The sequence below is a fragment of the Ranitomeya variabilis genome, chromosome 2, assembly GCF_051348905.1.
Source record: "Ranitomeya variabilis isolate aRanVar5 chromosome 2, aRanVar5.hap1, whole genome shotgun sequence".
Classification (NCBI taxonomy): domain Eukaryota; kingdom Metazoa; phylum Chordata; class Amphibia; order Anura; family Dendrobatidae; genus Ranitomeya; species Ranitomeya variabilis.
Genome location: NC_135233.1, coordinates 739,289,983 through 739,305,288, shown reverse-complemented (window position 1 = coordinate 739,305,288; position 15,306 = coordinate 739,289,983). Strand labels below are relative to the sequence as shown.

At 42.8% G+C, this 15,306-nt stretch overlaps 1 protein-coding gene across 3 annotated transcripts in view; it reads right to left on the bottom strand.

Moving 5' to 3' along the window:
- The window catches only part of ATG5 (autophagy related 5), a 294,450-nt gene that overhangs the window by 22,814 nt on the left and 256,330 nt on the right, over window positions 1–15,306 (bottom strand). For all 3 annotated transcript variants that reach the window (XM_077289635.1, XM_077289634.1, XM_077289636.1), the window contains exon 7: window positions 12,435–12,552. In XM_077289635.1, coding sequence (XP_077145750.1) covers window positions 12,435–12,552 — 118 coding nt within the window. The remainder of the gene's footprint in view (window positions 1–12,434; window positions 12,553–15,306) is intronic.

Below are 15,306 nucleotides of genomic sequence, written 5' to 3'. Positions count from 1 at the left end.
ATACAGTGCTCTGGACAAAATTCATTCTTCTACAGTTTTTTTTTTTAAAACACGAAAGCCTTATATCTTCATCTTTTACATACTGTATTAACAAGCATGTTTAAATGCGTAAAGATCCAACGATATCTCTAGACTCCTAATAGTATAATCCCGTGATAAAGGAAATGGTCAAAAAGGCAGCTTTTCCCAGGCTTAACCACCAGGAAATGCCAGGCTATGGGATAACCAAGTTTTACTGTTTAATGTCTGAGAAACATCTTATGTACAATTACTAGTGATGAGCGAATATACTCATTACTCGAGATTTCCCGAGTACACTCGGGGGTCCTCCGAGTATTTTTTAGTGTTCGGAGATTTAGTTTTTATTGCCGTAGCTTAATGTTTTATATCTGTTAGCCAGTATAAGTACATGTGGGGGTTGCCTGGTTGCTAGGGAATCCCCACATGTACTTATGCTGGCTAACAGATGTAAATCATTCAGCTGCGACAATAAAAACTAAGTCTCCGAGCACTAAAAAATACTCGGAGGACACCCGAGCGTGCTCAGGAAATCTCGAGTAACGAGTATACTCGCTCATCACTAACAATTACCAGAATGAGATGAATATTCCGATCTATGAATTTCCAGAAAAAGGTGCTCATTAAGTTTATAATGCTTTCAAATACAGTCCGAACAGAATATTGTAATGTTGGTTTAAAGGGGTTTTCTGGTCACAGCATATTGATGAACTCCATGCCATACATCATCAATATAAGATCGATGGGGGATAAAAAACCCAGTACCCCCACAGATCGGATGTTCTTTGTTCTGGCAGTGGTCGGATGTAAACACCTTGAACAGAGCTCTAAAGTGCACGGCAGAACATCTTCTATCAAAAGAATAGGAGCGGAGCTGCAATACCCAGCAGCCACTGAACTCAGCATTAAGTCGGGCAAAGCCAATCCATTCAGTGGCAAGATCCTCAATTTGCTGGGAGCAGACTACCCATGTTAACGCTATAAATGTTTAAAAAACATAGCTTACCCTTTTAACAATGGTAAGTAAATGTAAAACTAATGTCTATAGGGTATGTGTCTTATAGATGCCGATGTGCCCTTAAAAAGATGCTTCAGAAAAAAAATGCTGGCAGTGTTTTTCCTGAAGCATCTTTTTAATGTCTTATCGGATGTGTTTTATAATGGTGTTTTGTTTTTTATGTATAATAGTGAGAGACACTGAAGAAAAAGATGCAACAAGAGTGGACCAGTCATTTCTTCTAGCAGGTTCATGGCTTTCACAGCATGAGACAGTTAAAAGAAGTTCAAAACGACTGAATCTATGCACAACAAGGAGTTTTTACATTGCAGTGCATATGTTCATTCTTTTTGGTGCCTTTTCAGACAGGTTCCAGGCGGAATCTGCCTGAAAAAAAGATGTGCGCACTCAACTTAATGTTTGGGCCACACTGCAGCTGTGCCCATTTTCAGGTGCATACCTCCTGTGGTATGTGCCCAACATCCGTATCCTCGGGATGCAATGATAGATAGGGAACAGTCAGCTCCCTCCTCCATGCTTGAGCTAGTGCTTCATAGAGCACAGCAAGCGAGAAGACGACACTACATCGCATCAGCTGTGCCTCAGCATACAATGCAGACCGTTGCAGTGGGTGAACAAATTAGGCAAGAAGGTTTTTTTTTTCTAAATATCGAATTGCTGGTTTTTGTTCATTCTGTCCTTCAAAAATTAGGATAGAAAATCAAAAAACGCTCTCTGACTGAAAATGGTACCAATAAAACCGTCAACTAGTCCAGCAAAAAAAAAAAAAAGCCATGACTTGCGATATAAATATAAAAAAAGTATACCTCTCAAAATGACAATGCAAAAACTGTTATGCAAAAAATTTTTTTAGTGTGTGACCGCAGCCAAACACAAAAAAACTGATATAAGTCTGGTATCAATGTTATTGCACCGACCCGAAAAAAAAGTTGTCTAATCGCCGCATGAGGAATAATGTAAAAAATAAAACCTATTCTTCACCCGCTGTTCATTTGTTCATTCTGCTTCCCAAAGATTGCAGTAGAGCTTGGCTCACATTTATCCTGCAGAGATGTAATTATCTGAAATACATGATTTAGACATAACCCACAACGGAAGATTCCCTATAATGATGCAGATGGAGACACGTGAAGCCATCTGGCCTATCATTCGGCGGTGTCCATCATTTAAAGTGTGCATATAACTGCTGTCGATCAGCTTTCTGCACCTCTGACATCTCTGAATAGAGGACAAACTGAGTACAGGGTAAGGCCAGCGTCACACTGGCGAGTTTTACGGATGTATGAGTGCAGAAAATAAATCCGTAAAATACGCATAACACACGGCCCAATGATTCTCTATGGCCCAGCTCCTATCAGCCGTATTTTACTGATCCGTATTATACGGTCTTGTACGGCCGTAGAAAATCGCAGCATGCTGCGTTTGTCACCGTATTGCACAAAAAAATCACCAATGAAAGTCTATGGGGGCGAGAAAAATACGGATTACACATGGACCAGCAGTGTGACTTGCGAGAAATACGCAGCGGTGTTCTATAGAAAAGCTGGTAATTCAATTGCCGGCTTTTCATTTCTCCTTCCCAAACCCGACAGGATATGAGACATGGTTTACATACAGTAAACCATCTCATATCCCTTTTTTTTTTTTGCATATTCCACACTACTAATGTTAGTAGTGTGTATGTGCAAAATTTGGGCGCTGTAGCTTGTAAAATAAAGGGTTAAATGGCGGAAAAAATTGGCGTGGGCTCCCGCGCAATTTTCTCCGCCAGAGTGGTAAAGCCAGTGACTGAGGACAGATATTAATAGCCTAGAGAGGGTCCATGGTTATTGCCTCCCCCTGGCTACAAACATCTGCCCCCAGCCACCCCAGAAAAGGCACATCTGGAAGATGCGCCTATTCTGGCACTTGGCCACTCTCTTCCCACTCTCGTGTAGCGGTGGGATATGGGGTAATGAAGGGTTAATGTCACCTTGCTATTGTAAGGTGACATTAAGTCAGGTTAATAATGGAGAGGCGTCAATTCTGACACCTATCCATTATTAATCCAATAGTACGAAATGGTTAAGAAATACCCGCGTCACGTGATCGCTGGTCACCGCTGTATTGGCATGACAACCGGAGGTCTCCTGGAGACCTTTATGGTTGTCAGTGTCGGCTAGCTGTGAGCACCACCCAGTGGTCGGCGCTCATAGCAAGTGAGTAATTCTGCTATATAGAGGCGATATGATCATTGCGTCCATGTAGCAGAGGCCATTGGGTTGTGGCAGCTTCAAGTCTCCCGTGGAGATTATTGAAGCATGCCAAAAAAATTAAAATGTTTTTAAAAATACAGGACTTCGTACCGGAGTGACCTCATGGCCATCTTTTATCCCAGGGTCTCTTGGTGTAGAGTGGGAGAGCCCTGCCTCTGCTATGTTGCTGTTACTATTGACAGCGGCATCAGAGGGGTTAAATGCCTGCAATCAGCGCTAGCACCGATAGTGGAGTGGGCATTGCTGCAGAGTGTCTGGTCACGCTGGCGCTTGGAGTGAGCCTGCGCAATAGCCAAGCCGTACATATTCGGTGGTTAGCGGGAAAGCACCTGCTGCAGCTCCTCACATGTATGGCCGATGTCATCAAGTGGTTTATGGGGTTGTTCACTCAGGAGATTAAAAGAGCACATCATCGGATGTTTTTCCTACGATATGCTCTACCTTTCACCTGACTGACTTCTGAACAAAGCAAACACCGTTTTCAGAGCCAGTGTGTATGGTACCTCCAGAGCAGCATATTCTGTATCTGCAGAGATTCTGGATGGTGAGCATGCCTTGATTTGTTATTTTCAAACAATTTATGCCTAAAAAATTATTTGACTATAGGACAACCCTTTTAAGTGGAATTAACTTCATAATCCCACAGACCTACAAAATGTTTTTTTAATTCTACCAACAAAATACAATTCTTTAGTAACTACTTATTAAGGCTGGTTTCACAGTGAGCACGGACCACAATCACTGGACTCAACAACCTCAGATCTTATATATATAACAGTGGATGCGTCTTTCTGTCTGAAGCCGGGATGGGCAGCGCCTGCGCAGTGTGTCGCCCATCCCGCAATACGGCGCCATTTTATTGAAGACACTGTATGTGAATTCACAGACCGCGTCTTCAACAAAAGGACTCCAGATATCGTGGGATGTGCATGCTCTGACTCCAGCGCCATTTTATTGAAGAATTGTACTAAAAAGTCAAAATAGCAGTGCAAATGCGTTGGCCATCACCATTAACACTATGGCGTGCACACTGCTTTGACGTAGTACATTATTTCAATAAAATGGTGCTGGACTCAGCGTGTGTGCATAACGCGATCTCCAGCGCCATTTTATTGAAAAAAAGTGAACAAAATGTACACATAAAAATGCTTGCCATCCGGGCGAGGATGGACTCAATAGCTAGTTTGCCTATAAGGCCGTTGAGCTTGGGTTAGAAGAGCCACTGCCCGTATGTAAATCACAGACGGTTTACAAGCAAGAAACACATGAAACCTGCCTTAGGGCTCATGCAGATGTCCGTTCAACACTGTCCGAGCAATGCACAGACTGGCTGTGGGTCTCCTGACCTGAGCATCATAGCCACTTAGAAATATATGAAACTAGCATGCTCAGGTCAGGAAACCCGTGGCCGGTCCTTGGTCAGTCCATGTCACACCTATATCTGCATAATGTTCTCAGGCAGAGTTTTGAGCACAGGTATGCTTCCATTTACTTAAGTTGAGAGGAACCACACAAATAGTCTACTGCTCCATTTACAAAAGACAGCGCTGTCCTCTAAATAAGTGTTTTGTGGAGAGGGATAACATAGGATTTCCCACCAATTTTGCATAAATGTTCTGCTGAGAGGGAAAAGTGCACATGGAGGAGGCACAGAGGACAGAACATGGAGGACAGAAGAAATATCAATTTGTATCACTTCTACAATAAATACACAATCGCAGCAGCACCACCTGTATCCTTAGGTCTGTGTAGCAAGAAGAAATGTATCATTCGCTAACTCTCACATTATAGTAAATACCCTGAAATACTTAGGGTGACCAATATCAGATTGGAGCTAGTCATTATGGATCCAGTGACAATTCTACATTCACATTTCAGATATGAAAAGTATTACTCATCAATGTTCATTCCATGCACACTAAACAACTAATATTATAACCCGGTGACCTATAGCCTGACCCTAAAATGTGCACAAAAAAAAGGACAAATCCTGGGGGCAGGACTATATTGGAGACTGCAATGAGTAGCAATAAATGTGCAGATACTGTAAAGCTGTAATATCTAAAACTCTACAATGGAGGCTGAGCCTGGAGGTCTCCTGGCATTCCCTTATCTTGAACTAGCTCTACATTTGTACTTTTATCAATCAACAAAAAAAACAAGAAAAACACCAAGTTAAAAAGGAAGACTAAGATATTCAGAAAATGCCTGGTATTCGGTGAACTTACTGATGTCATCAGCAGAAACCATTACCTGGTTCAGGTGAAGCCAGGATTACAGACAATCCCTTTGTGTGAAGTAAACAGTTTCCATCTTAAAAGAAAAGCGTCTCAGACAGAGACAATTTCCATCAGAGATTTCCAGTCATCCCTGCTCTCAAATTCCACCTCCTATCAATTTTACAACAGTGACTACTGTTCACCAGCCCTGGAAATTACCTGATCACGGCAAAAAGCAACTTGGTCTGTTGTTCTTCATGTGGTTGTAAACAGAACACAACTATTTAGGCAGTCTATATTTTAGGAAATATTTCTTCATTGAAAAAAAATGTTTGTTGGCCGACAACTATTTCTACTAACCATCACATACACAGTCATGCCTGGCTGAGTGTGTATGTACTCTGAATGGTGAAAGGTGATCAGAGGCTGCCAGGCTCCTCTGATGGAGCCTAAATTCTTCTGTCAGCAAAGGATTGGGCATGTTGAAACCAACATGCATGATCCTTCATTCCCCCATTGTAAATTGTAGTTAGAGGAGAATCGGGACACTCCATACACATTAGAACGTTGGCTGGTCTTGCAGAAATCATCCTGCTTGGCTGCTTCCCTCTAGCTTAAAGTACAGACAGAAAACATTCAAGAGCATGGTAAGTACACATTGTTCATGTTAAATGACTTCACAGGCACCCTGGTACACTCTGTCAGTGTTAATGAAGCACTCAGCAACATCCTTTTCCCATTTCTAATTATGTATTGCAATATAGGTCAGTAATATACTTCCCGATCTCAGTCTTCCCTGGTTTCCAGTGCCAATTCAGTCTTCTTCTACCTCACATCATCACACTTTTTTATTGCTGGCTTATGCAGGGACTGTTGTATGAGGCAGTGCTACTTTCTCAATGTAAGCCTATGGAGCCTCAGAACAAAGCTCCATGCACTAACATTGTGACAGCGACATCCCGTTCACATACATTTGTGTGATCCGGTAAGGTGGTAGTGGTCAATTGACCTAAAAGAGGACCTGAACGGCACTGGAAAGTAGGGAATACTACAGTTGGTAAGTATACTAAAGCCCCATATTGCATTACATAATCAGATAAGGGGAACATTTTTTTGCTGTTTTAATAATGCTATAGAGCATATTCCATTTCTAAAATGTTTATATTATTAGCAAATAATAAGTTGTGACCCATTATCCAATCATTCCAATTTGACTGTTCCCCAAGAACTATATAGGGTGCTCTAATACAAACCCAAGGTGAACAACAGAAGTTACAGATAGGTTGGGGTTCTGCTCTCAGTTATCATCTGAACTATGAGGTCGCAGATACCATCTAAAAAATACAAATGCATGAAGTTGGCGTAAGATTGCGGAGAGATGCACATGGAGATGAGTGGCACTTCACGCCTTGCCCGATTAAGAGGGGTCAGGAGCCTCACCATGCCTTCTCACCAAGACCTGCATGAAAAATCGGGTGTCTACATTTCAATGGCAAGTCTGCAAGGCAATTATGAAATTTGTTGCTGAAAAGTTCTATCAGACAAAAAGAATAATTCTGACTTTGGGATTCATGCACTCCTCATTATTTAATATATGGTGGGTAAATGGGTTTTAGAGGAAGTCCGGGCTTCGGCTGCTCTCTTTCTCTTAATCTTAGATTTGTCTGAAGTCGGGGACAGTGACGCCAGCGCTGCTTGGGTGCTAGTGTCAACACTGTACAAGAGCCCCAAGGAGAGCGACTGCCAACACTGTGGGAACGGCGCTGGTATGGGAGGCGAGTATAAGCTTTATTATTTTATGGGAGCCAAGCAAGGCGTATGATGAAGTTGTCCAAGTAGTGGACAATGTCTTTAAGTTTAATTAAATTGCTTTAAGCTCTTACCGACAACTGGCGTAATAGTACGCTGATGTCGGACTCCCTCCCTTTGACGCAGGCTCTGGCGGTGAGCCCACAACTTTACTGGGACATGTCAGCTGTTTTGAACAGCTAACATGAGCCCGCAATAGCCGCGGGTGGCATCGCTATCAACCCATGGCTTTTAACCAGTAAAATGCCGCTGTCAAACTCTGACAGCTTAATTTAAATCGAACTTCCATCCATCGCGCCGGAAATACGCACACCGGTGCCCCCGCGTCACGTGATCATGGGTCACTGGTGTGTTTGCATGACAACCTGAGGTCTCCTGGAGACCTCTAAGGTTCTCAATGCTGGCTTGCTGTGAGCACCACCGCCTCTATGTAGCAGGGCCGATCGGGTTGTGGCAGCTTCTAGTCTCCTATGGAGACTATTGAAGCATGCCAAAAGAAAAAAAAAATGTTTTTAAAAATATAAAAAAATAAATATATAAGACCATGTTCACACTTTGCGGTCTTTACCGCGGAACCGCCGCGATTTTGATGCTGCGGGTTCGCAGCAGTTTCCATAGCGTTTCCATTTACATGTAAACCCTATGGAAACCGCAAACCGCTGTGCACATGCTGCGGGAAAAACCGCGCAGAAACGCAGCGGTTTACAACCCGCAGCATGTCACTTCTTTGTGCAGAATCGCAGCGATTCTGCACCCATAGAAATGCATTGAACCGCTTACTTCCCGCATGGGGCTGTGCCCACGTTGCGGGAAGTAAGCGGATAATGTGCGGGTGGTACCCGGGGTGGAGGAGAGGAGACTCTCCTCCAGGCCCTGGGAACCATATTTGGGTTAAAAAAAAAGAATAAAAATAAAAAATCATGTTATACTCGCCTCTCAGCGCTGCACGCGGCCGGCCGGTCAGAGTTGCTGTGCGAACAGGACCTGCGGTGACGTCGCGGTCACATGACTGTGACGTCACGAAGGGTCCTTCTCGCACATCATCTTTGGAACCGGACCGCCGGGTGCAGCGCCGAGGAGATCGCGACGTCAGAGGTTGAGTATAACCAATATTATTTTTAACATTACTATTGATGCTGAATATTGCTGCATATGCAGCATCAATAGTATAGGAGTAATCCCGCAGCGGAAACCGCGGAACAAACCGCGATAAATCTGCAGGGATAACCGCAGCGGTTTTGCCCTGCAAATTTATCAAATCCGCTGCGGGAGAACCCGCAGAGGGACGCCGCAAAGTGTGAACATGGCCTTAGAGTCCAAATCACCCCCCTTTCACCCCATTCAAATTAAAACAATAAAAATAAAATCAAACATACACATATTTGGTATCGCCGCGTTAAGAATCGCCCGATCAATAAAAAAATATATATAACGTATCTGGATCAAAATAGATCATTAAAAATGTCAGCTTGGCATGCAAAAAATAAGCCCCCACCTGACCTGAGATAACGAAAAATAGAGACACTACGAGTATCAGAAAATTGCACAATTTTTTATTTTTTTTAAATAAAGTTTGGATTTTTTTTTTTCACCACTTAGATGAAAAAGAACCTAAACATGTTTGGTGTCTATGAACTCGTAATGACCTGGAGAATCATAATGGCAGGTCAGTTTTAGCATTTAGTGAACATAGCAAAAAAGCCAAACAAAAAACAAGTGTGGGATTGCACTTTTTTTTGCAATTTCACCGCACTTGGAATTTTTTCCCATTTTCTAGTACACAACATGCTAAAACCAATGGTGTCGTTCAAAAGTACAACTCATCCCGCAAAAAACAAGCCCTCACATGGCCATATTGATGTAAAAATAAAAAAGTTATGGCTCTGGGAAGAAGGGGAGCAAAAAACGAAAACACAAAACCAAAAAAAGCTCAGGTGCTAAGGGGTTTTCCTCTACCATAAAGTTGAGGACCTGTCCTTAGTGCAGGTCATCCATATAAGATCAGAGGAGTGGGACACCAGGCAGCCACACTAATCAAGGACTCAAGGGCAGGTCATCAATATTATAGCACTGAAGTGATTCCAGTGACCTAGGCCCTAGGTCCTAGGGGATAACAACATAACAATAGTCAACATCCTACAGTAGCTGCCAAACCGATAGGAAAATGTGCTTAAAGGTATCAGGCCATAATTCCTGTGCCACCCTATCAATGACTGACTGAAGAACAGACAGATCTGCCATTAGGATTCTGGAGAACTGAGTGAGCCCCATACTAGATTCCTGAAGGGAATTCAAATATTTCTAGTTTTGTCTGTTTTTAATAACTTTTGAAAAAAATAAATAAATTAAAAAAAATAAAATATTTTCAAGTGACTGGTGCTTAGCTAGAAAATCCAATAAAACACAATGCTGAATGACTATCTTTTTACTTTTGTACCAACCCGTTTTGGCCTAAACATTGTAACACATGAGAGATTAAACAAAAACAAAACAAAAGAGGGGGCACAGCGAACCAAGAAATTAAAGGAGGTGATAATATTCAGATCTTCAAACAGAGTGGATAATAAAAGCCTTCTTTCATCTGCCAAAGAGGAATATCTTACCAGTCCTAAATCTTCAAAGAGCCGTCTATAATAGCTGCCTTTTCATACACATGAAGCTGCAGGTACCCGGTCTCTTTTTTACTTCTCCTTTGCTCCACCCCTATAGCCTGTCAATTATTGACAAGAAAAGCCGAGCTTGATCCCTTGCACATTGCTTTCTTCTATAAAGTTTCAATGTTTTGTAAGCTTTAGAAGCCTAAGTGTCTGTGGTTTCCCTTATGTCAGACCTCAGACAGGTGTCTTCACAGGTACTTGCTCATCACCCCTCCTCTATGCGTGCTGCCATACAAAGTGATGCTCACAGAATGTAAACCAAAGGTGAAAAGATAGTTTGAGACTTTGATTTAACACTGCAATAATCGTGCAGACCTTATCCTAGGTAAGGTATTCAAAGCTAGTGCAAAGGAGGAACCACAGAAAATTAACTCAGAGGCGAGGTAGTCACTAAGCAATGAAACTTCTGCCTTTCATGAATGGCCTATGTCACTACCGAGTGTACTTCTGAGCTTCCAGAGGGCTAGAGGAGATGACCGGGGGCTGGCAGTGCTGTGTTGTAGCGGCCTACTTCCTGAGGCTCAGGTGTGGAATGCGTCTGCTGCTGGTAATGCTGACAATATTAGAGGGCCGAGGAGGCACAAGTCATGGAACCCTTAGGGTATGTGCACACGTCAGGATTTCTTCAGGATTTTTTGCTTTTGTTTTGCGGATTTCCCCGATAAAAACGCTATAATACCGCATAAAAAACGCATACATTGTGCATCCTATCATTTAGATTGCATTCTGCATTTTTTGTGCAAATGTTGTGTTTTTTCCGCAAAAAAAACGCATTCCGGAAAAAGAAGCAACATGTTCATTATTTTTGCGGATTTTTTGCGAATTTCCCATGAAATTGGAGTGTCAGGAAAAAAAACGCAAAATTTCCGCAAAAAATCCGCCAAAAAAAAAAAAACGCACAAAGAACGCATAAAAAACGCAAAAAAAAAAACGCATGCGGATTTCTGGCAGAAATGTTTGGATTTTGTCAGGAAAATTTCTGCAAGAAATCCTGATGTGTGCACATACCCTTTAGGGTATGTTTCCACGTGGCGTTTTTCCTCAGTATTTGCTGCGGATTGGATGCTGCGTACAGCCGCAGCGTCCAGATGTTACAGCTTAGTGGAGGGGATTTTGTGAAATCCCATATCCACTATGCGTACAGGGAAGCCTCTGGCTTACCAGCGTATACACACATGTGGCGCGTCTTTCTAGACCGCAGCATGTCTATTTATCTTGCGGAGACGCTCCATCTCTGCAAGAAAAATAACACAGTCTATGAATATGATGCGGTGATTCTGCATGTGCTCAATGAACTCATCCGGAATCACCGCACGTACAAAAGGGGGCGACGCTTTGGGCGAAGCAGAGTATCCGTTGCGTCCAAAGCGCAGAGCTTCTGGACTGTGGAAACATACCCTTAAGAGCCTGCCCCACCTTTGTCTATTCACCACTTAATGCAGCTTAAACCTTATTCAGACATCCCTTTTGTTAACGTGTATGAAAAATTGACAGATTATTTTGATCAGACTTAGATCAGAATTTGGTCCGAGTGTCAGTTTTTTTACCTTCCCCTTTCTGAGTCAGTCAAAATCGGCCCAAGTATGGGTGTGGTCTGATTTTTCTCATGGACCCATACTTTACTGATTTTGAATCAATAGTCGAATCAAAATCGGTAATGTCTCAGTGATTTTAAGCAAACTGTTTGGTCCGTGAAAAATTACAGATATGTGAATGGCCTCAGACTATGCCAGGTATGAGTACTATCGTGAAAACCATCAATAGCACCCGTACAAGAATACACGAACAATGAACGTCTCGATGAGGCCTTAGAGCTCATACAGATGTCCGTGCAAATCGGATCGAGAATAGACCACTAATGTATGGACTGGACAAGGGTCTCCAGACCCAGGTATGACAGGCTTATAGAAATAAATGAAGCCGTCACACTCAGTTCGCCAGTCTGTGTATTTCAGTCTGAAATCAAATCGAGATCACGGGTGTCTGCATGAGCCTGAATACTGCTAGAGGACCTGTTTGAAGGTGTCAGATTACAGATTGTCTATAAAGTAAAAAACATAAGTTAAGGCCAAAATATTGAAGGACAAGAAATAAAAGCAATAGAGACAGGGCCTACACTTATATCAGGGATTTGCTTTTATTTTTTACTATGAAAAAGGGTTCCTGTCAGGTAACTTAGAAACATGCTTATATCAGGAAAATTTGTTTAACATCCATACTGGTTCCCTTTAATGCAATGTCTATGACTATCTTCTCTCAGGTCCTCAATACTTGCCATTTACAGCCATTTCATTCTTAAAATTGTATTTACTCGTTTTATAATCCTCCACATGACAAATGTTAATGTGGCTGAAACATCTACACCTCGACTTTTGGCGACAAGAAAGTAATAGATATTGAATGCAAACACCTCAAAATCTAGAATTGTAATTGTTAAAAGGATTGTCTGAGCTTGTACCTTCTGGAGTGACTGCTGCAGGACAAACTTCCTTTATTAAATCACCAAGTGTATGAGGTTTCCCGTCACTGGCAATTGGTCGAAATAGCTTTTGCACAAAAGGAAGGTCACTGGTTGCCTGTAAATATAGTTGAACAACAAAATTATTCCTGTAAACAAAAATTACAATATTCAAAAGTGTCCATTTATAAAAACTAGAGCACTGTGCGAAGAAAAGCAGCTACCCACACTAACCAATTATAATTCTGCTTTATTTTTCCAAAGCCCCTCTGAAAAAGGTTAGATCTAGAAAGGAAACACCAAGCGATGCTATTCTGTTTTTTTACTGCATTTGTTCAATAAATTTCCCTGTGTGTTTGCAGTAGTTATACACATGGCTCAAAGTGGAGAAGCTTCAAATTGCAGCCAGATTAAAATTCCAACATTCTCTAGAAAACTCCACTAGACTTGCTGCACTGAACAACTGCTCCATCTCTTGTCTGTATAGGTCCTCAATTCGGGAGTTGCAAGAATGGCAACACAAAAGGCAGGAATTCATCACCAATTGCATTTTATATGCCAGTCTAAAGGCTGGACATAGCTCTCCCTGAGAATTTGCCTGCAGAGCTTATTTTAAAAGAAAGGGGGTGTTACCAATGTGAGACATGTAGATCAGGAGAGCACACTGTCAGTCATTACATGTCTCACATTGTTACCGCACCTAGGGCCGCCATCAGGGCCTTACTGCGCTTACTGCTGCATGGGGCCCGTTGAGCAACAGTACAGAGTGGCCCCGCCTCTTATGATTCTGCTCAATGGGCCCCAACGCGCAACAAAGTACTGTGCGCTGGGCACACCTCGGAGGTTGGAGCTTTCTAGGCGCTCTAGAGCCGTCTAACCTTGACGGCTGCGCAGCTCCTGCTCTCTTGCCCTCTGGACTTCCGGACAGGCGACAGCACGTATGCGATGACGTCATCACGTACGCGAGGTCCTGTACGAAGACAACAAAAGTGGAGCTGCGTCTGCTGGGGATCGTTAGTGAGGTAAGTATGAAAAACGTTTTTGTTTTTTCTTTATACAATAAATTAAACGGGTGAGGGGGGAGTTGGAGGGAGACTGCAACTTCTGCAAGTGATTGAGGGGGGACTGCACATAATTGTGTGGGGGGACTACACATGATGAAGTGGGGGAGGAGGCTGCACATGAAGAAGTAGTGGGGAGGAGGCAGCACATGATGAAGTAATGGGGAGGAGGCTGCACATGATGTAGTGGGGAGGAGGCTGTACATAATGAAGTGGGGAAGGGGGACTGCACATGATGAAGTTGTGGGGAGGGGTACTGCACATGATGAAGTGGGGGGGAGAGACCGTGCAACCATCACCGCAATGGAGGGGCCGATGTTGTATGATTAGTACACAAGCATCGACCCTACTAATGAATAAGAGACATGGATATCTGTCTCTTGCTGCATAAGGCATCTAGACAAAGGATAACTCTTTTGACACCCCCAGTACACTGGAAATAACGGCTTGAACAAGTGTTCCCATAAATTATGAATTGAAAATTGGAGACCGGGGACTACAAATGATGAATCGAACGTGGGAGGGTGGGGAAAGCAAGTGATGAATTGAAGGTGTGTAGAGCAAATAATGATGAATTTTGAGGGTGGGAGAGTAAATGATGATGTATTTAGACTGGGGGATGGGAACAGTAAATGATGAATTGAGGGTGGGGGCCAACAAATGATGAATTAGGGTGGGGCAACAAATAATGATAAATTGAGGATGGGGGAGAGTTCATGATGTATTGAATGTGGGGGAGAGAAGTTGATAGTGAATTAAAGGGTGGGGGTAAGAGAGAGAAGACATGACACCAAGGACAACATCTGCAAGGAGTTTGTATGTTCTCCCTGTGTTTGAGTGGGCTTCCTCCGGGTACTCCGGTTTCCTCCCACATTCGAAAGACATACTGATAGGGAATTTAGATTGTGAGCCCCACTGGTGACAGCGATGATGTGCACAAAACTGTAAAGCGCTGCAGAATGTTAGCGCTATATAAAAATAAATATTATTTATTATTACATGACAATGAATTGTTCAGAAACATTCCCATGCTAATGAGTTCATGACCTGTCAGGTGGGGAGGCTGCTCAAGCAGCTTTTCTTTCATTCCTCAGTGGTTTACAGTCGGGGCAGTAGCATTAGCATCGCTCCCTGTTATAAAGTATTTAACCCCTTGAGATATATAGCAGCGTGGGACTTGACTGTATGGCAGACAGGTATGGGATATTGTTGCTTTTTGATTTTTGAAGAAAGAAAGAGGGCTTCGCTTGGATTGAGAGTGTAATAAAGATGGAAAACCTGTGTATAATTAATTAAAAGACTTCTTAATGTGTGTATTATTTTTAACCCTTTGACTACTATAGGATTAGTAATGGATAGGTGTCTTTATTAACCAGGTTTAATGTCACCTTACAATAGCAAGGTGACATTAACCCCTTACTACTCCCATATGCTTTCCCTACAGGGCAATGGGAAGAGAGAGGCTAAGTGCCAGAATTGATGCATCTTACAGATGTGCCTTTTCTGGGGTGGCTGGGGCAGATGTTTCTAGCCAGGGGGGCCAATAACCATGGTCCCTCTCTAGGCTATTAATGGATCTGTAGTGCGCACCATGTTCTTTGACTTCTCAAGTGCTTTCAATACCTTACAGCCGCCCCTACTACGAAATAAGCTGACTGATATGGCAGTGGATGAGATGATGGTGAACTGGATAAGCAACTACCTGACGGACATGCCGCAGTTTGTAAGGATGGGGGAGGTGGTATCTGGCAGCGTATGGAGCAGTGTTGGAGCCCCTCAAGGTACAGTGCTGTCGCCATTCCTCTTCACAT